The sequence below is a fragment of the Limulus polyphemus genome, unplaced genomic scaffold (genome assembly GCF_000517525.1).
Source record: "Limulus polyphemus unplaced genomic scaffold, Limulus_polyphemus-2.1.2 Scaffold466, whole genome shotgun sequence".
Lineage (NCBI taxonomy): Eukaryota > Metazoa > Arthropoda > Merostomata > Xiphosura > Limulidae > Limulus > Limulus polyphemus.
The window spans coordinates 304,302-330,347 of NW_013666076.1; the positions used below are offsets into that span (position 1 = coordinate 304,302).

The 26,046-nt window shown below is 35.1% G+C and overlaps 1 protein-coding gene across 5 annotated transcripts in view; it reads left to right on the forward strand.

The window, feature by feature from the left end:
* The window catches only part of LOC106458457 (cAMP-specific 3',5'-cyclic phosphodiesterase, isoforms N/G-like), a 168,629-nt gene that overhangs the window by 80,951 nt on the left and 61,632 nt on the right, over positions 1 to 26,046 (forward strand). Inside the window, exon 1 of one of the 5 annotated variants that reach the window (XM_022384670.1) lies at positions 794 to 1,287. The exons of 2 other annotated variants lie outside the window; for them this stretch is intronic. In XM_022384670.1, coding sequence (XP_022240378.1) covers positions 1,208 to 1,287 — 80 coding nt within the window. In that variant the 5' untranslated portion in view covers positions 794 to 1,207. Of the gene's footprint in view, positions 1 to 793; positions 1,288 to 7,951; positions 8,811 to 23,072; positions 23,099 to 26,046 lie in introns of those variants that run through there. 2 more of the 5 variants (XM_022384669.1, XM_022384671.1) reach the window with 2 other exon arrangements.

Genomic DNA, 26,046 nt, shown 5'->3' on the forward strand with positions numbered 1-26,046 from the left:
TATGAACTGTTGTTTACTTTCAGATAAACACTTGTAAATGTATGTTCTTAAACTCAAAGTCATTTATTAACTGCTTTAGACAGAAAGAAAAAATACGCAACCTAAACAGTAAATCTTATATTGCGTTCACTTATGTAAATTAAGACTTTGACCTTTGGACTTATAGACTGGCCTCTGACCCGTAAGTACAGAGTTTGATCCTTGGTCTGTAGATACAGAAATTGATATTTTTTTTCTTGGAGCGTGGTGTTTATAGATGAATGTTCATAGTGCACTTAATGCGTTAGGTGTAGTGTAATAAAGGAAAAAAAATAATCCATAAACATTATTAAGAGTGTGTAATACATTCTTTTTCCTGTTCCAAATCAATGAGCTCCTCTTCGTCGCCTATAATAATAAACCTTTGTGGATGTAGTTAATCATTTTACTTGACACATTCCTGCGTTTTTCAATAAAACCTGTTGTCCGACTAGCCATTCATGAGGGTTTGGCTTTGCAATATAGTGTTTCAACTCTCAAATCCGAACAGGAAACGACATACTTTACGTATATCCCGTTGAACACGCGTGTTAGGGCGTCTGCGTAGCCTAACAAGAGTCTCAGCAAATTCACTAATTGTTATTTTTACACAGCATTTCCTCTTGACCTTTGGTCTTTACCGACCACGTGCCATCACATCTAACGCATGGCAACTGAGAATAAAAAGTACTGTGACGTTAATACTATTGAAAAGACATGTAGGAATACGTCATAGTACTCATGGTTAATTTTGTTGATAACAGGGCCATGATGTGTCAGCTGCTATGTATGATTTTATTAATTTTTCAACTGACTTTCTTCATCTTTTGACCTACAAGCCGAGCTTTAATTATGTGATGTCAATGTCACGTCACTTGCGCGTGTATGTTTTAACTCTGGAAAATGAATGTTTGTATATAGAGAAAAGTGGTGTTAGGAATAAAATAAACTAACCCATATTAAACCATAATATTCAAGGACTTGGTATTTCGTGAAGTTATCTGTCGTTATTGCTCAAATATACTTCGTCATGTGACTCTGAAACATTATATGATTGGCATCGTCTAAAGACAAGCGCAAGGCTAATAATCATACTTCGGACAAAAAACTGGGTTTAACGTTTAGTGAGGATTTTATCTAATCTTGTTGTAAAGCTTGACGAAAGCAGACTCTGAGAAGATTTACAGTGATGTATAAACGAATATCACCGCCACCTAGGTATCTAAAGCTTAGAGGAATCCGTCGACATACTGTAGCTCACTTATCACGGTAAGAGGCAAATCCCGATAATGGGAACAAGTATTCATTTAACTTAAAATGATAATAAAATATTGAAGAGATTCACTTTTATTGGTAAAGAGTAAGTTAATATACATACAAATGTAATCATAAAATCTAATCGTTTACGAATGTAAGTAAATTAGCTACTGATATTGTTTAAAAAGTCTTATGTTAGACTTAGTAACGTTTCAGGATTAAAGATAAGTTACTTGAAACAGAAATAAATAATCCGATTTATACGTATTTAAAAACTGTGCAGGAACTAACTATAATCAATATAAATGACTCGTTTGCTTTTTCCTTAAATTTAAACCGTTGCCCTCCCCCCTCCGCTGGCTTAGCGGAAAATCTGTGTGCTTATCACACAAAAACAGGGTTTCGATACCCATGGTGTGTACAGCACAAACGGCTCATTGTGTAACTTTGCGCTTAACGACAAACACTGAAATAAATTTAAAGCAATTATTTTTCCGATATATCTCTGGGGTTCAAATAATAGCGAGATAATATAAAATCAAATTTCCTTAAAATTTAGAAAAATTCAGAATATCTAATACGATTTAGCACTTGGTGGCCGCTCATGTTTTTTATGCGGAAAGTGAGTTTTTGTAGGTGCTCATGCATAATTTATGTTTCACATCTTGTATTGGTTTAACAGATAATACAAGAAATATATTCTATAAAGTAGTGCAAATGGATTATAGCAACTCTATTAAGTAACATGCTGAAGTTTATTGGATATAATACAGAAAACATATGTGCCAAATACTGAATTCGTTTTGAACTATTACCCAACTGTAGCATAAAGAGACATATTTAAAAATTGTGATTGTCAGGAGAGAGTAGTCATGTTTTCCATGAAGTCTCCAAACAATTTTTATCAAACTAGGATTGATCACGTATAACGTTTTTTATGGTGTTTGCTATATCATAGGCTTTAGTGATAATGAATACTTGGGGGGAAAAAAGGTAAACTTCATTTAATTACTGCAAGGAAAACGTTTTGAAATATTGAAGTACGAGCAAGTTATAAGATTCATACTTTGCAATTGTCACGTAACTTTTTGTAAGAATGTCATAAGTTTATTATTGGATCCCATTTTTTTCGTTATACATTAAAATATAAATTTGATGTGATTTAACAGTGAGATAAACGTAACAGGAAGAGCGTACTCAATATACTACCGCCCTCTACCTCACACGATGAACAGAATCTCTTTTATCTTTCGTATAGGTTTGTTTGTTCGTTTTGAATTTCGCGCAAACCTACACGAGGGCTATCTGCGCTAGCCGTCTCTAATTTAGCAGTGTAAGATTAGAGGGAAGGCAGCTAGTCATCACCACCCACCGCGAACTTCTTGGCTGCTCTTTTACCAACGAATAGTGGGATTGACCGTCACATTATAACGCCCCCACGGCTGAAAGGGCGAGCATGTTTGGTGGGACGGGGATTCGAACCCGCGACCCGCACATTGCCGGGCCCTTTCATATAGGAAACTATGTTTCCATAGTGCCAACAGCTGGGAAATAATAACCTTGTTAAAAGTATCATTATTTATCAAGCATTATAGTTCTTTATGAGAAGAAATTTCCAACTGATTTCTTTGTTGTTATCACTTTGCCTTTCGAATAAAATTGTCGAGAAACGTTTTTTCTGTATGCGCACGAGATAGAACGTTATGTTAAAAGCTGAGAATTCTTTATATATTAAATATTGGAATGAAGCTTCCTCAAGCTTCTGGGAAGAAATACAAAGAAAGCCTAATCAATTAATTTCTACCTCGTATTTATTAACTGAAGCTAAGAGCATTCGGTTAAATATTTATTTTAATCTATCTATATATATATAAGCGTGAATGTGTGTCTCTCTCTGTGGGTCTGCCCCTTATGCACGGCTACATCTTTAAAACTCCAAACTCCAAACTCGGGGAACAAATACAATTTTGTGCAGGAAGTAACATGGCCGCGGCCTCAGAGGCCGTAAATTGAGGCCAAAGTGACCAATATAGCAATTTTTGGCATACAGGATGACCAATTGGTCTCAATTTGAAAAGGCTGGATTTTTTTTTTTTTTGTAATTTGTGATTAAGAGGGAGGGCTATTATTTATGTTTATTATCTGTTTGAGGACTTATCATAATCATTCTATCCATGATCAGTTATATGTTAAAATGATTTAAAAACTTCGTGGAGCCTACATTTGTGCTCTTTCCTCCCCACTATCTTTCTTCTGCATATACATGCCTACTCACTAATTCCCTTTAACTGAAAATGGCTGGTGCTTTCTCTCGAACATGCGCGCACGCTCCCTCAACTAAATAGGCCTGGTTCAGCCATATCTTTTGCTTTGCTTATGTGTACTCGCAAGAATCACCTATACGATGGCTTTACAAGAACGTTTGGTATAGGCAAATTTTAATTTACGTTGTGTTGTAATGAGAAAAGAATAAATCAATTATTCATTAAATTTAACGATAATAAAATCAGATTAAGCTTGACCACATAGCAGAAATCAGGACACCATAGTTAGGGAATTTTGTAACCTTGAAATATCATGCAATACACATGCAAGAATCAAAAGGAAAGTAAACGGGTTTGCTTTGATTAAAATAACTTTAGCAATTTTGTTTTCTCGCACATTGTTATTTTTATTGATTTTAATCAAAATATTTAGTTAGGTAATAAAATCAATTTGATTTTTTTTTGCAAAAAATTACAATTAATGTGGTTGATTTAATCAAAGCAACTTAGGATATTTAAAGCCATTTTCATCCGAGCAACGCCAGATGCTATTCTAGTTCAAAATAAGTAATATTTATTTAAAGTGAATCATAGTAATAACTGATTACCCCTGTGATACACATAAGAACAGTGGTTCCCAACCATTTTATGCTATGTACCCTCAACGGTGTACCACTGACGCACACAATTTGTTAAAAAACATATTAAGAGTGGTTTATACCATAAAAAGATTAATCAAATAAGTAAATTCGAGCGTAAATCAAGGCGTAAAAGTTGATTATTGGCTAGTGTAGTACGTTGGTAATTCATCTTCAATTTGGGCTAGTAGGGTATATTTTTTTTAATGTTTTTTCAAAGGTTTTCGCGTACCCCAATTTAAAAACCACTGCCCTTAACACTAAAATATATGATCAATTATGTCAGTGAGTGTTAGTTAGGCTAACTGAAGAAGTTCTAGTAGAAGAAAACGTGTTTTCCTTTGTTATCGTTAAGTAGATGGGACTTCCCATTATTATTTGTTACCGAATATTACAAAAACAGACGTCCAACAATAGAAATCGTTACAACAAAATAAATACACTGGTTGACCACTTTATTATGACCTAATAATGAGATGGACTATATTTTGTCCTTTAACAGACATGATACGATGTGGCATATAATCCACAAGGTTTTTGAAGTGTTCTGAGGGATTTTCCCCATTTAGTCATTGGTCTTGTAATTCATGGAGCAAAGTAGGCGAATGTATCGCTTAAGTTCATCACACAGATGGTCAACTGGATTAAGATCCTGGGGTTGTGTTGGCCATTGAAGATGTCCAAACCCTCTGTCATATTCTTCAAACTATGCACACACAATGTGGGCACGGTGAATGGAAACATTGTCGTCTTGGAAATGGCTGTTTACATCAGAGTACACATGAAGCATCACTGGATTCAAATGATCAGAAATGATACTGACATAAGCTGTGGCATACATTTTGCCTTCTAAACGAATCAAGGAACCTAAAGTGTGCCAGAAAAACATGCACCACACCATGACTTTACTTGAGGGCTAAAAGTTGGAACCACATAAGAGGGATTGGGTGATTTGTATGACTTTCTCCAAATTTGTGCAAAAATGGTAAAGCTTAACTCGTCGGACTATATCAATTATTAGTCCAATATCTGCACTCCGTACACCACTCGAAGTGGTAACTGAGGTCAGTAGTTTACGTAATGGTCTCCTACTGTCATAGTCCATTTGTTACAACGTTCTTCGCATGGTAAAGATGGAGATGGGTGTGAATTGCCTTTCATTGAATGTCTCTGTTAGTTGGTCTGTTGTTTGCTAGCTCAATTCCCTCTCACAACGAACATTTTATTCAATTTTTTTCCATCGCTGATAAACTCGAATGGTCAATGTTTTGGAACAGTTTACAAATGAAACTGTACTGGCCACTCTGGCACCTGGTAGAGGTGCATTAGCCACTTGTCAGTGAGTTAGACCGATTTCGTTAACTTTTGGTTTAGTTTGACTTTCGTGTAAAGCTACACGAGGGCTATCTGTTGTAACCGTCCCTAATTTAGCAGTGAAAGACTAGAGAGAAAGCAAGTAGTCATAACCACCCACCGCCAACGCTTGGGCTACTCTTTTACGAACGAATAGTGGGAATGACCGTCACTTTATAACGCCCCCACAGCTGAAAGGGCGAGCATGTTTGGTTGGACGGGGATCCGCGACCCTCACATTGCGAGTCAAGCACCCTAACCACCTAGTAATGCCGGTCCATTTCATTACATTATGCCAGGCGTACAAGTTTCTGTACTACCTGTTTGAATAGACACCTTACAGAAACAATTATACTGTCAAAACTTAGGACTATCCGAGAACATGGACTTATGTGCAACTGCACTGGTTACACATCTGTCCACTTCTGCTATAGTAGTGACTGGGAACTATGTGCAACTGCACTGGTTACACATCTGTCCACTTCTACTATAGTAGTGACTGGGAACTATGTGCAACTGTACTGGTTACACATCTGTCAACTTCTACTATAGTAGTGACTGGGAACTATGTGCAACTGCACTGGTTACACATCTGTCCACTTCTACTATAGTAGTGACTGGGAACTATGTGCAACTGCACTGGTTACACATCTGTCCACTTCTACTATAGTAGTGACTGGGAACTATGTGCAACTGCACTGGTTACACATCTGTCTACTTCTACTATAGTAGTGACTGGGAACTATGTGCAACTGTACTGGTTACACATCTGTCCACTTCTACTATAGTAGTGACTGGGAACTATGTGCAACTGTACTGGTTACACATCTGTCCACTTCTACTATAGTAGTGACTGGGAACTATGTGCAACTGTACTGGTTACACATCTGTCAACTTCTACTATAGTAGTGACTGGGAACTATGTGCAACTGCACTGGTTACACATCTGTCCACTTCTACTATAGTAGTGACTGGGAACTATGTGCAACTGCACTGGTTACACATCTGTCCACTTCTACTATAGTAGTGACTGGGTAAACGTTCATTCATATTTTTCAATAATGTGTGTGTGTGTGTGCTATTTTTATTATAAACTTTCATTCATAACTTTGTTTGGTTTGATCCAAAAATCGGGGATATTTGTAGAATCTGGTTGTATTTAGAAACCCACTCTTAAATGTTTCAAACCAATGATTGAAAATCAGAAAGTTTGGAATGAAATAAATAACTATATTGAAAAACGAAACATGTATATAGCAAAGAGCAGGAGTTTTGTCTCTTTGAACGTTTTCGCCTCATTTATATAACATGTGCGTGATGACACAGCCGACAGCCTCATACGTGTAATGTATGTTCGCCGCTTGTGGTTTTTCTTTATTGTCCTCCTGTATAGATCCTAGAAAGTGCTGTTAATCTGTTGCTTTGCCAGTTTTTGTACAATCACTTCAACAATGCGTTAAGTAAAACCGTTTTGATGAAGAATAGTGAGTTAGTGATACATGATTATTATATTAACCGTGTAAATGATAAAAAAATATCATATTGTGTGTTAGTCAGGTGCCCGATTTTTATCCGGAAAAACATCAAAATTATGCAGCCAACAGTTAGAAATTATGCACCATAAACCTGCTGACTTTTGATAGGCTATTAATCAGACTATCTGGGCAGCAGGAACCTCTTGCAAAGCAGCAAGAAACAAACCAAGTCGAAACTTGTAAATATGGTAACACTGATTCAGACTTAGCTTTATTAAGTCTAGAAATTCAAACTTTAATTATTCAGTGATTATATAATCAACCACTGTTTATGTGGTCATGTGTATTTTATGTGGCCTTATAATCGTGTTAAACTCTGAACTCTTGGTCAGTGAAATTTTCTTACTATAATGCCATAAAAAGGGAACTTATAAAACTAATAGTGTTCACGTTATTTCCAGAGTTATGGTTTCAAATCTTGGAAAATACATTACCTTTTCTATCTTTTTCTTCCACTGTGTAACCATGTTGGACATTCTGTGATTTTACAAGCCTGTTTAATATTTTTCTGTTAGCTAAGTGGCAAGTTCAACAGCAGTGTTCAAAGCAGAAAGAGGCGAGGAGGTTTATGGGTTTTAATCTTTCTATTTAGACGAATAAGTGGTTGATAAGGTTGTTCTGTTCAAGTGGGTACTTATTACACCCTATACTGCCTATTTTTTAATACTTTTTTTACCTTACAGTAAAACTTAGGTAACTGTGGATATAGATAGTGCTAATGGGATCTGGCTGGTTGAACAGCTGTATCAGGCTGCTCGGCCAAACAGGAAAAGTCACTTGGCAAACTCTAGAGTACAGAAGTGGTGACTGCTATTCTGGGAATACAGCTTATCCTATCCCAGCTGCGGCACCCCGCAAGGCCTTTGTCAACTGGAATGTGTAGTATAATTAGTGGGACCGTGGCAGGTTTGTCGCTATTTATTTTATCGTCGAATTTCTATTTGTTAGTTGATCGCACGAGTCTCGCGTGTTTTCCAACGTGGCTGTTAAAGCTACTGAAATACCGTTCACTTGTCTACTTTCACCTAAGTTTTAGCCTAAACACTATGTATATAACTCGTGGTACACTTCTTCTACCACATGAAAGCCGTATTTCCGGTATGTAAATTATCATTAAAGGGAGTGCTTGTGAATATTCAGACAAGGACGTTAATTGATTTTGGCGCCTCGCATGGACTCTGCAACACCACCACCTCTGTGATTTTAATACGACTGTACAGTTGTAAGTTCGGTTTATTGCGGAGTGTGTGGAAAGGGTTTCATGAGTTATATTAAAAAAGTAATCAAGATAATTTTTCTGAAAACCAGTTTCGTCAACTTAATGCCTCTTCAAACTGAGACTTCTAAAAGTAAGACCGAGAAACCTTCAAAGTAACTCATCTGCTCTATTAGTAAGTTCGTTTAGACTCTTCAACCGGAAGCTTCAACCCACGGCGAACAATGATACTAATTTAGAGGAGAGTGAAAGAAGCAAAAGTTATCAGCACTAACTTAGGGTACGAAATACATCGATTAGAGTCTGTCTACAAAATTACATTCCTGCATTCAATCAGCTGAACTATGGACTTCTCTACCCAGCAATCTCGCCGGGCTGTGCGGACATCCCGGCGAGAAGAGAGCCGCAGGGTGGTGAGTTCATCGACTGTAACCGTCTCTTACAGCAGCAGTACGTCAACACGTGTTCATTCGCGGCGCTTTCATAATTTGACGTCACCAGGATCGGTATTTAGTCGCAGGAATGGCCGGTAAGTGTTATTTTACCAACAATGACACCTGAAAGTGTGTCTAATTACGACAGTTTTGAAGTAATTTTTCTTTTATTTTCTGCAACCATTTAAAAAAAAAAATTAAAGATCAACATCATCCGTATTAAAAGAGTATTAACATGATTCGTGTACTCGGAAGACTGTACCATACTGCTGATTTTATTCTAGTTACCCACGACACGACTTGTACTCAAGCAAATAAGGAACGTAAGCGAGTCCACTGTTGTTATTTTTACGTTTAAAATGCTAACTCTACATGTTTTTTTTTAAAAGATAAAGCCACATTGGGCTATCTGCTATGTCCACTGCGGGAAATCGAAACCCCGGATTTAATGCTTCGTAAGTCAATAGACCTCTAACTCTACGAGGGAATGTGTGAAAGAAAACCCATATTTGTAAACATCATAAGTTATCTGTACCCATGCATGGTGATATACACTTCTTCTGGTATATGTTGACTTTTAAAATATAATAAAAACTTACTTACTGATTTGTAGTTGTAGAATGAACATATAAATATGGATTTTTTTAGATAATTAAATTACATAAGTACAAGTAGAGTCGCGAATGCTGGAAAAGTGCCGATTTTTGAAACTCAAATAAAGTCGAAGGATATAGTTTATAATATAAACATATCACTAACATATAGCCCCCAGTGGCACAGCAGTATGTCTGCGGACTTACAGCGTGGTGGGCAGAGCACAGATAGTCAAATGTGTAGCTTTGTGATTAACTTCAAACTAACATATAGCCCCCAGTGGCACAGCAGTATGTCTGCGGACTTACAGCGTGGTTGGCAGAGCACAGATAGCCAAATGTGTAGCTTTGTGCTTAACTACAAACTAACATATACCTTTGATACTTAGTTAAAACAATAATTAAACATTTTTATTTAAGTAAACAACATAAAACTTGTAATGTGAAACCTAATTTCTAATCAGCTAATAGTAACTTCCGATCAGAGCAAGCTACCTACTTGGAGAGAAAATAAAAATCAATCGGATAATGAATATAGCTAATCAAACGTACTTTCATTACGTTCTTACTTGTTTGTTTGCTGTTAAGCACAAAGCTACAAAATGGGCTATCTGTGATCTGCCCACCGCGGATATCGAAACCCGATTTTCAGCGTTATAAGCCCTCAGACTTACCGCTGAGCTACCGGTGGGGGAGGGGTGTTCTTGAATTCTTTATATCACCACTTAGACCATTTTTTTCTGTTGAACATATTTTAGATAGTAAGCTGTGCTCTTTCTGTATCAGGTTTTGTCCCATCTGGCACAATGGGGTGTATTTTTCGTTTTTGAGTGTTTTTTTACGCTACAAACATTTATTTGATAAGTGACAACTTGTGCTATCAGCACAGAGAAACGCAGTGGATTGGTGGCTGATGTTATTTTGGCTTTATTAAGACATCGACACCAGACTGAGATCTACTATTTTAAAACTTTGAATCAAGTTTCTCACAACCAATCTTAATTGCTAGTTAGGTCACATTTCGACCATTGGTAGAGTGACTAGTTAAGATTAGTAGGGAATCTTATTGAGACGATACAGTCACCTGTGGTATAGCTTTAAGCAGGAAATCTTACTTAGATGACTTCTTAAATTAAGCCTTTAGCGAGGAATCCTGATCTTTTTTTTTAAACAGTACGTTGTCTTATATTGACGTATTTTCATACTTACTTTCTGATGGTACTTTCAGCGACATTGCATCTCGTAGGAGCCACCCACAAAATCTAGTAGGACCACCCACAAAATCTAGTAGGAACCACCCACAAAATCTAGTAGGAGTTACCACAAAATCTAGTAGGAGCCACTCACAAAATCTAGTAGGACCACCCACAAAATCTAGTAGGAACCACCCACAAAATCTAGTAGGAGTTACCACAAAATCTAGTAGGAGCCACCCACAAAATCTAGTAGGAGTTACCACAAAATCTAGTAGGAGTTACCACAAAATTTAGTAGGAGTCACCCACAAAATTTAGTAGGAGTCACAAAATCTAGTGTAGGAACCATCGCAAAATCAAAAGTGCCGTTGCACGAAAGAAGCCATGTCCCCCCCCCCCCGTTCCATTCCCAGAACAAATCACAAAATCTGTTAGGAATCTTCATCATAGGGTTCAAGGAACTACAGCAAGAAAAAGCCATCTTTTTTCCAGTATAACTTTAACTGGTTGTTTTTTATATGTATATATAAAACCATTTATATGTATTAACGCACACTGAGAAGAAAGTTATGTAATACAAAACAATTTACTCATGCAAAACAAAGGAAGACTTCTGCAGCGCAGAAAAAAGAATAAAAACACGCCGGAGAGACATTATGTTTATCAGATTATCAAATTTAATCATAGCCCACTCGTCGCTTTGTAAACTATTTCTCAGGACTAAACTGTTCAAGTAATGTATGTGTAGATGCTGACCCATACTGTGTGCACTGTATCACGATATTCTCGTTCTATGATTTCAAGTAGAACATTTTTCTAACGTACTGCCTGGTTTATACGAAGCATTAGAGATACGTTATAAACATTCAGTGATTCATATTTGACTGTAACTTTGATCATGCCTTTAAATATGTGATTATTTTTCGTGTCACGTTGTGTTACAAAAACAACAAAAAACTGGACAGACAAACGTTCTATAAGAAAGCAATAAGTATATTATGAAAAAAATGTAAGAAATACAATTCGGTTACTTGTGATTCGTTTATAGTTTATATTAGTACAAGCATGTCATGGGAAATATAATATAACTAGCATAAAAGCCCGTCAAAAATAACGGTAAACCATTGTTGAATAATTAACGAAAATTATAGAATTTAACTAACACGAATTTTTCTGTACCTCCCAAATTCACCTACTCTTCACTTACTTCATTAGTCTCGAAGTAATTCATTAATCACCACATATTTAGTAAAACTCGATCATCATTCATCCGTCATTCTCTCTATCAATTACACATATTTTTAATTAATTTCATCTCTTTTTCTCGTCACAGCCACATAGAATTGTCAATGTCCAAACATTGGTTCCTGCAAATCTACTCCAACTTCATAAAAGGTTTGTCCCCGAGATTCATGAATGGATATCACAAATGACATTATCACTGTTCTCGGTATTAAGACTCTCTCTGTTCTATGACTTCCATTTAAAATTTCACAATGTAAAAAGTACTGATGTAAGCTTCTTATAATCAATCTAGTTCCATTTAACAGTCCTTTCTTTGGGTTCAAATTCCTTATCAGCATCACTATATAAAAACCAACTTGTTCCGTTACCAATACTAAGCGTCCATTCATTAAAATCTTCTTGACCAGAAGATCTCATATTTGTATTGAAGCTAATAACCTCTGCAACTCCTCACAATGGTGAACTTTTAACGCATGCTTCAATCACATATTTGTATTTAAGCTAGTAACCTCTGCAACTCCCCACAATGGTGAACTTTTAACGCATGCTTCAATCACATCTGCAGTTGAACCCCTGACTATTACATTAGCTGTCTGTCTAAAATATCTACCCAACAACAAAACTTTACCTCCAAAACGTCTCTCGTTATTCATTATTTCTTTCAAAAGTACATCAATAACCCTCAAACTATTGCTAGAATACACTGAGGCTTCATCTAAGTTATTAGACTTGCTTCTCGAAGTCTTTGTGCTTCTTGTCAATTAATTCTCATCGTCGACACAGATGTTTCTAAAATTGGAATTGGCAATTTAAAACCACTGTGTGCAGTTCTTCCTCCTCTTAACAACTCAGTTGTAGCAAATGGTAAAACAATCCTCTCAAGAAACTCGTTAGAGTGCTGTACAAATACGTTTTTCCAGATCCAGCAGGTCCATCTAAAAAGATAAATCTACTATAAGCATCTTCATTATCAACAACAGCTTTTATTCGATTAAATGCTTCTATTTGTAACATGCAACAATAATAATTTTAGGTAAAACCTTTCTCTGTCTTGAGGACTAACTGAATACATTCTCGGTATTATCTTTTCTGCTCCACTTCGTCTTTCATTTCATGTAGCTTGTGCAGAAAATATTCAGTGATATAGTATTTCTGTATACAGATATTATCTTGCTCGTTCATCTGTTCTATATAGTTCAAATCATGCAGTCAAATAAGTATTTATGTTTTCAGCTCTTCTCAATGCTTCTGCTCCCTTACCTTCTCGAAAGTAAACCATCTCTTCTCTTTATAAATGTAAAACCAATCTTATAATGGTATGCGATCTATCATGTATTTTATTTTCCAACAATCTCCACATTGCTTCTGGTGCACTTACATACCTTGCATCCAGATAATTTGCGACTTCATCATGAATTATCACTTACTGATGTTCCTGATTTTCTCTTACACCAGATTTGTACAATCGTATCCTTTATCACGTACTTAAAGATATATTTCACCGATTTTATCGACGTACAGATTTCTACAATGATGTGACAATGAAACCTTAAGCTCAGGTACTTGTTATATAGAATCCCATCTCGATTGTCCTCCTACTTGAGCAGTTCTTCCTTCTCTTCTTCGATACAAAGTGTCTCATTTCTAAACTCTTTCGGGTATTTTTTCGTACAATGACCATTTTCCATACATGACGCACTTACATTAGCTCCACCACACGGACCATGTATCATACATCTTGTAACTATCTCAAGCAACCACGGCTGTGTTTCAGGATCAGGTAACTCAGCACAAACAAACCGATCAATCATTACTACAATCCTCTTTTCTGGAACTCTATTGTGTATACAAATGCTACCAAATACATCTTTCCTCAAAATGTCATCTTTCAATTCTACTAATTTTAACTAAATTTTGTCATTAAATCTGGTATATCGCATGGTTGCTGTTCAGGTAATGTAAAATATTTCTCAGAAATTGTTTGTTTGTTTTTGAATTTCGCGCAAAGCTACACGAGGGCTATCTGCGCTAGCCGTCCCTAATTTAGCAGTGAAAGACTAGAGGGAAGGCAGCTAGTCATCACCACCCACCGCCAACTCTTGGGGCTACTCTTTTACCAACGAATAGTGGGATAGACCGTCACATTATAACGCCCCCACGGCTGAAAGGGCGAGCATGTTTGGTGTGACAGGGATTCGAACCTGTGACCCCCAGATTGCGAGTCGAGTGCCTTAACCACCTGTCCATGCCGGGCCTTCTCAGAACTAAACTGTTCAAGTAATGTATGTGTAGATGCTGTCCCATACTGTGTGCACTATATCACGATATTCTCGTTCTATGATTTCAAGTAGAACATTTTTCTAACGTACTGCCTGGTTTATACGAAGCATTAGAGATACGTTATAAACATTCAGTGATTCATATTCGACTATAACTTTGATCATGCCTTTAAATATGTGATTATTTTTCGTGTCACGTTGTGTTACAAAAACAACAAAAACTGGACAGACAAACGTTCTATAAGAAAGCAATAAGTATATTATGAAAAAAATGTAAGAAATACAATTCGGTTACTTGTGATTGGTTTATAGTTTATATTAGTACAAGCATGTCATGAGAAATATAATACAATTTGATTAATTTTGATTGGTTTATGATTTATATCATTGAAAGTATATAATGAAAAACGTAAGTAATGGAATTTGATTAATTGTGATTGGTTTATGATTTATATCATTGAAAGTATATAATGAAAAACGTAAGTAATGGAATTTGATTAATTGTGATTAGTTTATAATTTATATCGATGGGTCTTGTCTATTCATTACAAATGAAACAATTTACGTTATAAGTAAATAAATAGAAATGTGATATCGCAAACTGCTGACGAAGATTCTTACTGTTAATGACTTTGTTGAGATGTTGGTTACTATGCATCTTACTTAACAAGCCTAAGTAATACGTGGTTCGGGTTGGAATGAACGTCTGATATGGCCTTCATTAACTGCTGACTTTGATAACACGAATGTTTTAACGACAGCTCTTGGACGTGGGTTTCTGAAGATCATTCATCTTTCAATATCACAGCAAGCTGTCCAAGGATGTTTCGCCGGAACAATTCTTGATGATGGGTTTCATGATTTAACTCGTGTTACCGTATCACAGCAAGCTGTTCGAGAAAGCTTCGCCGGAATAGTTTTTGAAGATGGGTTTTGTGATGTAGCACATCTTTCAATGTCTTGTTAAAGAATATTTATAAAGAGTATAATGAATGATTTTGGATCGAACTGGGTATCTTAGGTGTGTGTGTTTTTCTTATAACAAAGCCATATCAAGCTATCTGCTGTGTCCACCGAAGGGGAAACGAAAGGTAGCTTAGGAAAGACTAGAATGTATGGAAAACGTAATATTTGATGGTTAATTGTTCCACTAATTTTTATCAAAGGTTACATAAGGTAAAATATTAAACAGACAATACTTTAAACGCCAAATCTGGTGTAAGTACGTGAAATGTCACTAGGAACAAAACATAAAGTAAGTTTACATACAAACTGTTTATCATTATAACATAAGTTATACAATAAACCATCGCCTTACTCTGTTAGTTTTGTAAGAAACTTATAAACCGTCTGATATCAAATACCATATGATTCTAGTTAGTCGAAAACTCAAAACGTAGGTACATTATTATATTGCCTGATGAAGAGGGCCGAAAGCTCGCAAATAAAAGTATTTTAACATAGAGAAAGGTCCGTGTATAATTCTACATAGCAAAACGTTTTCTTAATATATAATTTTACTAGTTGGAGTACCCGTACCCTGGACGGAAGTTATGTAAATTCATGATTAATGAAAGGTTATCTTAGGACATGAAAAGTTGCTTACCTTATATGTAATTGTAAAAAACGCCCATAAAAACTGCAAAATGTGAAACCGTCAGTATGCATGTATCTCCTCATGGACCCAAAAAACCTTCATGCCAAATTTGGTGGAGATCCATCAAAAACGCGAACAAACGTCCCCAAAAACTGTAAAACGCAAATTGCAAAACTAAAAATTTGTATACATCTCCCCATGGACCTCCATACCAATTTTGGTGAATATCAATCGACACCCTGCGAAGTAGTTACATGGACATACAACAGACAGTACTATTATATTTATATAGATTCGATATTACGAATCTGTCCGCTTTTACAGTAACAGTAACGTTCTTATAAAAACAACGATCTTTATCACAGTTATGTATTACATGGCAAAATAATGAATATTTTATGTATTTATTCTGTATAGCCTGCCCCACGACTTTTTTTTTTCTATTATCAGTATAACCCATAATGACCGACCACATAATTAATTTATAAATAATTTCCCATTCGGGAACTTCTTTATGACAGCCAATACACGATTAGAGATTATTAAGAGAATGCCACACAATACACATTAGTTAATATGAATAAAGAAACTATGTAAAATAAATAAAAAGTGAAAACAAAACAAAATTCGATAGACTTATTTCAGATCTATATTAAACCTTACGGAAATAATTTTAGGCCTAATTAGCAAAAGAACCGATTTGTCAGTTAAGTGTCTTCGATCAGAGGAGTTTGTTTGGCCATAAACACGTCATATTTCTTCAAAACTGCCTCGGTATGAACGATTTATGGCCACTAATAACAGCAACACTGAAGAGCTTTCCTTTTCCGTTTCTAGCCATGTAAAGGTTACTATTTTTTTGGGAGGGAAGGGAGGGCTTTGGTTGTACTTTTTTACTGTTTTGAACTGAATTTTCTTAGTTTACGAAACGTCGCCATAATTAGCAATTTTCATATGTTACTTCTCCAATAAAGCTTGCTTGTTTTGCGTAACATTAATGTTGTTGCCACGGTTTGATAGTGTTCGTGTCTGTTCATTTTTACAGTTAAGTTTAAAGGGAGGTTAATCTTTAATCTATGAATTTTTAGTATGTAACTCAAATTTTCAGAAAATTCATTGTGATTGCACGATTACTCGTTTTAAACCTCTATTTGTAAGTCACACACACTGGATCAGTGATAAGTTGATGAACTTACAATGCTAAAATCCGGAGTTCGATTCCCCAAGGAGAACGGAGGGTAGATGGCCTGTTATGTAGCTTTGCATAAAAGAAAAGAAAAAACAGATCGACTCTATTTTTAATTTCGTAGAATAGTAAAATCATTCGTAACACGAGTCACCGATGACAAATGATTTGGGAATGTTGACGTGGCTTGGAAGAGTTATTCGCAGGAAATCTCTATATATACTTTCCCTTCATTACATTCTCACAGTTAGAAAAAAATAAAAATAAAATAAAGCTGCAGTATCAAATAAAAGAGGACAAAAGCCATTACATTTAACTTTGTAAAATCTGATGGCACAAGACAGGATTTCTCGTAATTTCAACATCATTTATACAACAGAGCTTCATTGTCTGATTGAGGGACTGTGCAGATTGTACCAGTAGAGGGCGACAGTAGCCATGCGGTCTTTGTCTATAGTCTGATACCCGGATGTTTATATTCTTCATGTTCTTTGTCTCGCCTTATTATCGTGTTTTTTGTTTGCTTCATAAACATAATAGATCAAAAATGGCTCAAACGACTTGTTGTGTGCCCGGATGTTTTAAGATAGGTGGTCATTCGTTGCCTTGAAATCTGGAATTGTCTATAAAGTGACTTCATGAGTTCAGACGGGACCGAAGAAAAGGGTTGTTGTTTGTCATGACCACTTCGTGCTTGACATTCATGTATCTGAAACTAGCTATGGTAGACCTATGTTTAATAAAGTTTTCAATAACTTTTACTTTTCATTTAGAAATGTGTCTAAAATTATTTCCATTTTATAACCTTTTTATGTTGAGTCAAATTTTAAAATTTTATTTTCAAAATATACTCTCCCTACTAGATTAATATTTCAATAATACCCTGTAATGTTAACGTCTATAGTAGGCCTGGAAAGTGATTCTCAGTAAATATTATAAAACTAAAAATATATCTATATTTTTTTATTTTGTTGTTTGGACCTTCATCCAAAAGAAGACAAGTAAAACCAGGTGCTGTTACAAATGTGTCCAGCTGGTCCAAGAATTCCACTAAAATTAGTGGGAAATGTGAAAATTAGAATCTTAGCATGATTAAGATGGAATTTAAATGCAGTGGAGCTAAAACTACTGGCAGAAAAGCCGATTTGATCGACAAGTAGAAAAATAATATGAGGGATAATACAGTATCGGAGTGTTGTTTTGTTACATGAAAACAAGCATAGTTTCAATATGTTGGTAAGAACTTTGTTCTAAATAGCTGAATAAAACAATATAATTGTGGCTATTGAATGAAAATAATGATTAACTTTTTTTCACATTTAAATATGTGTATTTGACACTGTCACTGACATTTTATAGGGCTAGGATAGTTTCCTCGGGTGTGTCAACTACTGGCTGGTTGAAGTGTTTTATCCTTTTCAGTGCCCACTCAGTTCTTCTCATGAACTGTGGTGTGATTGTCGTAAAATAATTATCAGGAAAACAAGTGAAATTCATGTACCGCTCAAATAGGCTTATTGACTGAACAAGTAATTGCGTGGCCCGCTGCCGAGACCACATCGATACTGGCGCCACCGTGCGTTAGCAGTTTCGCGCACGGTCCTTCATTCGCTGTTTCCTTCATAGTGGCTTATGTCTGAGATAAATTAATGCGGCACATTTTACTGCTTATCTATGGAGTCAGGTAGCAGGGCGTCACAGATAGTACAGCATACGTGTTATTCATTGCGTTAACTTATTACCTAAGTTTCGTTTTCACTAATCAGGGAAAGAAAATTCGGATGACGTCTTTCATGCTAGTTTGTGATATCTGTCAGTAAGCTTCTTTTCGTTGCCACTATATTTGTTTTATGGATTTCTGGGAACTCTTCTTTTGAACATTTGTTTTTTTTCCTTCTAATTGAACAAGTTAACCTGTTAACCAAATATTTATAGATCATAAAAGGTGATAAGATATACAAAAGAAAAAGAAGAAAAAAAATAGACGCTGGAAGGAAAATTAAGGCAGAATTTGATATTTTAGTGTCATTATCAATTATAATAGAAGATTGCATCAAGGAGGAAAGTAACAAATGAGAAAATCAAGACACAAGATTAAACTTGTATGAAGGTAATGAAAATGGTAATACACAAAAGACATGTATTTGTTTGTTTGTTGTGAATTTCGAGCAAGACTACTCGAGGACTATCTGCGCTAGCTGTCCCTAATTTTAAAGTTATAGACTAGAAGGAAGGCAGCTAGTGAACAGCACCCACCGCCAACTCTTGGACTACTATTTATTAACGAATAGTGGAAATCGTTACATATAACGCCCCTCACGGCTGAAGGGGCGAGCATGTTCGAGGACGGAATTCAAACCCGCGATTCCCAGATTGCGAGTCGAATGCCCCAACCATCATGCTAAAGATGTGGAAGTTAATGAAAGAACAAATAAATTTTTGAAGAACTTAGAAATGTATAAAACGGAAAATAATTTACGAAAGAAAACGATAAGCGAAGAAAAATGTGAAAAAGCAGGGAATTACAAAAGAGTTTTGTTTGTTTCAGGAGTTTTGCGCAAAGCTATTATCAGTAACTTCTGGTAAAAATCAAGCTACCAGAATAAATTAGAATAAAAAGTAAATCAACTTATGATCATACCTAATATGCCGTTTTTACTTATAACGGTTAGAATGGATTGATTCATCAGTTTAGTACCCTAATTGTTCGTAATCCCAATAATATCTCACGAGGTTTGTCCACCTAAGGAGACAAATAATAGTCCTAAGTCCATATACTAAACTAATAATTCAAAATAACCCTAATATCAAAAAATGTATAATCAAAACAAAAAATTATATAAATACCTATGTTATACATTTTAGCCAGTACATTAAAAAAAGAGAATAGAACTTTCCAGACGTATAAAAAAACTAGAATGTGCTGTCGTCCATTCCCCGCCTTTGAAAGGCATGATGCGAGTCGAGTGACCAATGAAAATCCACTAAACTTGTCCGACAGTGCAACTTCATAGTAGCTTAACATGTCTAAGATAAATTAATGCGACATATTTTACTGCTTATCTATGGAGTCAGGTAGCAGGGCGTCACAGATAGTATAGCAAAAAACTTTAACTGTCCCCTACATACACGGTCACATTACAGCGGTCAGCCGGAAGTAATAAATTTAAACTTTAAGAACTAGCTTAAATGTATAAGTGATAATAACAAACGGAAAAACTCGTGGAAATTATAAAACTTAAAAAAAAAAGAAGTATAAACAATTGTAACTGTGACAAAGTAATTAACATAATATAATTAAACTAATGAATTCTTGTCGTGATTGGCCGAAAGCATACCACGTGGCATGGAACATTTCTCAATATTGTTTTGAAAGCTGAACAATAAATCGCATCAATGTTGCCAAGTTATCATGGCCGTTGCCATGTATGCCTAACGTTGTAGCAGAACTTTGCAGACGACAGTTTTTGCAACACAGCGAAAACACGCTGATTCATTAAGGACTAATTTACGAACAACGTAGGAAATGTCGCCAGCAATGTAGGCATAGTTTGTGCTGATGCTAGACAAATACATACTTTATACGTTTATAGGCATGATCGCATGATGATAGGCTGTATTTTTTTGAAAATTAAACAATTTCTAAATCTTTTTGGTTTATTACTGATTCTTGAAATAAGATCAAAATCTTCAATGAAATGTTAAACTTTAAAAGTTATATGTAAGTCTGGAGGATGCAGGCTAAATATACTATGTGACAGCACTAATTAACCTCATAACCAGTTAATAACTGTTTACTGATATACAGATTGCATAAAGTATAGTGATAACTTTAAAATAATGAGAACTAAAACTAATGATAGTTGTTATTATAAATTTGTTCATTTAGTAACTTAAAAAATGAGTTAAGAAATTAAAATGTATAAGTGATAATTTTGAACAGGTCGTGATATACTGTAAAATTATCATTCCCATAATCGGTAGCAAGGAAACTGTTGAATTTTCGGCAGCATTGAATAAATGTGATGTTTAAAGTGCGGTAGGAAAAATCGTGTGTGACAAATAAAAGTGCATGTGTGAGTTCTGGCCACGAAAATAATGTTGAATAAATTACATTTTAACTAATGAGCCGTGAGTAGTAAATAGTGTAGCATTTGTACTCGGAAAAGGAATGTTCACAACTTTGAAATTTAAGGGGCACGTTTTATTAACAAATTTGAACCTTAATATTTGATTAACGATGCTGATATCTAATTCCAGGTAATGTGCTTTGTTTGTAATGAAAGAGCCTTGTTTTGGATTGAGTTCTGATAATTAGAATTCACCAACTTGATATAATTCACATCGAAACAGTCGTCGTTCAAGTAACAGATGATGTGTCGACCATTATTATGTCCGTCGTATTCCCAACGGCCTGATGAACCCTGGTATTGAACGAAAGTCCTCGTCCCCCAGGCCTCCCTACTGGCACAGCGGTATGCCTGCGGACTTACGATGCTAGAAAGCGGATTTCGATACACGTAGTGGGCAAAGCACAGATAGTCCATTGTGTAGCCTTGTGTCTAACTTTCAAACAAACAAACAAATCGTCCCCCAGTGGGACAGCGGTAAGTCTACGGATTCACAACGCCAAAATTCTGGGTTCGATTCCCTGCAGTAGACACAGCAGATAGCCCATTGTGTAGCCTTGTGCTTAACTTCAAACAAACACACAAACAAATCGTCCCCCAGTGGGAGAGCGGTAAGTCTACGGATTCACAATGCCAAAATTCTGGGTTCGATTCTCTAAAATGAATAAACAAAGAAACGAAAGTCGTCATCTGTATTTGTGGTTGACATTCGTTACTTTCCTTCATAAGTTCTTATGATAAAGATATATAGAAGCGCGAATAATGTGTATAACTTTGTTAGTCTTTCTTACCAAGATTGGTTATGAATGGAAATTCAGGTTTGAATAAATGTAAATCAGCAACGTCTGGACTGAAGTTGTCTCTAACCTATGGATATTTCCTGTATATGCTACACAACTAAATATTTGATTATAGCTGTCCATAATTTTGAACATAATGCTTCAATATACTTTTTATGTGTTTATGTTATTAGTATATTCAGTATTATCGAGAAAACTTTCAAGCCAGTTTTTTCGAAAGAGAGAATCATTAGAGCTAAAAGTCAAAAATATTAAGGAAAATACTTCACAAGGTATTTAAAAACATTGGTAACCTATGTTTAGTAGAATCCACGCTACACCGTTGGAAATAATGTATAGCGACTCGCATTTTGTCAGTTGTGTTGTTTGATTACATTGTTTAGATTATTTTACATCATGACTGTCAAAAGTGTAGCTTTTCTGTATGAGTCAGTAACTGCAATCAGTATATCTTGATGTTCTATTTTCAGTGTTAGTATGAATGTCGGTTTCTTTTTATATCCATCCCTTCTGTACCGTCATGAACTATTCTTTGCGAAGAACACCCACTTTTTATTTAATTGTATCCACTTTATCCGAGAGTGCATGAAAGATAGTCTCATATACCTATTCCAGTTAGACATTTATTACTCTCATGTACTTAATGGCAGGTAAAACTATTAAAATTATTCATATATCACAAGTTTCGGGAATATAGTATTTTTGTTAGCTATATTTTTAATATTGTAATCTGAATGTTAACTAGAGGGAGTTGCGGGTCTTGATGATGGCATAAAAATCAAAAGGTTTAATAAAATAGGCCTAGAACATCTAATAAACTAAGTGACGTAATGGTAAAGTGTTCTAGCCCATTCCAAGTTCGATTATAAATACGAGATAGTTGTTTTGTTTTTCATTTCAAGATAGAAAGTGAACCGTTCAGTTTGTTAGCTGTCGCAGTTACTTTCCACAAGTAAATTGATTTGCTTTACGTTAGATAACATCATTTATAAAGTAGGCCTATAGAAGTGTACAAACTTGTAGAAATATTACAGGAGGAAATAAACTAATATATTCTCGTCACGTGGACTGAATTTTGAATTATTTTTATCATGTAACTTAAAATTATAATAAAAGAACCCACCAATCAAAGAACGACGTTACAACAGTATGAACATGTGCGTGTGTATGTGTTAAAAATGTTAAAATATCAGTTAAAATCGGGAAGAAGGAAGAATGTAACATGGATAACACTTTATTTGAATATTGGAAATTCATTTTACATATTTTTCATCTTCAACATGATCCAAGCCCATGTCGCCTTGACACATTGGATAACACCGTGCCAAAAATACACATTTGGTGGCGATGGGAGTCATGTAAGTGTCTAATTATTCGCCTTACTAACTATTTTTCCAGATGTGTGATTTTCAGCTTTACTAGCGGTTTTAAGATAATAAACATGCCTTTTCTCCTCGTTAAAAACAGCATGCTACGTGTGAACTCTCATTCTCTTTTTGCTCTTAATACTACTAATAATAGTAATAATAGAATATTACCAATAGTAGTAATAATAGTACAAACTGTAGACAAGTATTAAGACATTAATGTTTGTATGCTTCAGGCACAACATGACGTCTTCTATATTCCTTGGCTGAATTATAAAACGCAGGCTTGCTTTGAGCGGTTTTATAAATATTTAATTATTCGTTTCAAGTGGTTCTTGAAGTGGAAGGTTTATGTATTATACTGTTGGTACGGTCTTGTTCAGTATAGTAAATCAAGTGCCTAAAAGTTATAGTGACTTTAGACTGCTCATTCTTGTTTTGTGAGAATTTCTTCTGGGAAATGTTGCTGTAGGTAGTTTACAAATATATATATATAACTAACCCTTGTGGTAAAAACAAGTAAACTGCAGGTGTTTTTCTTTCACATTTCACTTAATTTGCACATAGTTGAGAGGAATGCGAGTAAAAAAAAAACATTGCAGTTAACGTGATTTTTTTTATCACAAATGCTGGACCTAATGGTTTCTTACCAACTCTTCACCAACGTTCGGCGTTTAAACAGTAACTTTTAATGTTTAGAATGAAGTTTACCAGACTTTTAATACTGATCTACTTGTTTACTCACATCACTTAGCACTGGTACTTGAAGTAGGCATTCATTCACAGGCGCGCTGACCTTACGTATGTTTCCAATGTCAAGATTAAGCTCGCAGCGTCTCCTAGAAAGAAAAAAAAGTCTAGAACCGTCAGATTCTGAATACTCGATGAAATTTGTCTCACCAGTTTCAAGGGAAAAGAAAATATTAAGATGAACGTAATTAGGTCTCATGTTACTTGACCCTTAATGCAATGTTGAAATTCAGCGTCCCATGATCATTAGTAATTTTGTTTTAGAGAAGAAAAACAAAGACAAAATAAGAAGATAAACATTAGTTATTTAACCCTTCGCTCGCTAGGCGGTGATGAATTGTATCCATATCTCAAATTCAGTTTATAACGTTTTCTTTTTTTACTTTTAATTTGGTATTTATTGTTAAAGAATAGTCTTTCATTGCACTCTTAAAGCGCCGTTTTATTTTATTTCAAAGTAAACAATTGCATCAGATTCTTATTTTCAATAGCTGTCTAAGTGTTTCGTTAAATTTGCAAATACCAAAGGTTATTAAAGCATTTGAACTAGCAGAACAGAGCAAAAACAACTAATTACAATGCAATCAATATCTATCATAGACACAATTTAACCTTTATTGCCCGTGTAAGTCTACTATCGCACGGAAGAAATCAATTAAGAGTTCATTTAACAAACTAAATTTGTGTACTTTCTTTTTGGGAGGCACCCAATTACTTATCGAACATATATATATGAAGATCCTGGAGCAGATTAATGTTTCACTGTTAGAGACAAGAAACGTTGTACCAAAATAAATGTAACATCCCACCAAAAGTTGTTTCAATAACTATATGTATGTTTGAAAACAATTTTTTTTAAGTCTTATAGTTAGCATATATTTTAGAAATATGCAATTTTTGGATTTTTATTAGTAGAAAGACAAACAATAGTGTAGATAAAGTCATCTTTCTCATTTTGTTTTATATCACGTAATTTTTATGATATGTGTTGGTGGCTTTTTGAGACCTTCAAAACTGCAAGAATTGTAGCCAAGTTTGTTTTTTGTTCTAGAGTCTCCATTCAGTTGCATCTCGAATCTGCATAAGGTACGTGAGGCAAGAGAGACAACAGAAATACAAAACTCTCAGAATCGAGTCGCTAGCCTGTCGATATTATTATTTTAAACAAGCTTTATTGATAATATTTTTATAGATGATTGCAAAAAATCAGTATCCCGGAAGCTCAAAAAACTTGTTAGTTTGAATTAGTTTGTTTGTTTTGAATTTCGCGCAAAGCTACACGAGGGCTATCTGCGCTAGCCATCCCTAATTTAGCAGTGTAAGACTAGAGGGAAGGCAGCTAATCTAATCATCACCACCCACCGCCAACTCTTGGGCTCAGATTGCGAGTCGAGTGCCTTAACCACCTGGCCATGCCGGGCGTTTTCGAATTAGTAAATACATATATGCATAATACCAAGTTCACCACTTTATTTTATTGCAGACATGTATTTAGAATAGGCTCAGAACATTATTATATATATATGCTCAATAGTTACTTAAATAAGAAGTTACATAGTAAAATATTCGATAATCAAAAAGTGATATTGCCAATTTTTAAAAATAACAATACATACTATAATATTTTACATAAAAAAACATGAAGTAATTCAGTTGCAGGTGTATCAGTTGTAATTTGAAAGCTATATTTTAATATCTTTTTTTTTGTGTGAAGAAATCTTATTATACCCTAATAGCTATTGTTACGTTATCAAAATAGTTAGTTATAATTAAGTCATTTTTTTAAATTTCTACCGAAGTTATTATTAAAGCATAGGGTCTTAAACCTGCCTTCAGTTTTCCATCTTGTGCTCTTCTGATGAGCTTACGTTTTTTTCTCTTAACTATTATCGTAATAAAATTTTATTATTATATCAAATAAATGCAACTAGTGTAACTGGCCAAATATAAAAAAAAATTAACCCTCATCTTTATTTGCCAACTGAAAATTATTAGTTGCATAAGATCTTGCTATTGAATTTTGAATTATTGTATTATATGTGTTTTCAATCTTTCTAATTATACATTTGTCTTATAGATAACTTTAGGCCCGGCATGGCCAGGTGGTTAGGGCGCTCGACTCGCAATCTGAGGGTCGGGGGTTCGAATCCCCGTCACACCAAACATGCTCGCCCTTTCTGCCGTGGGGG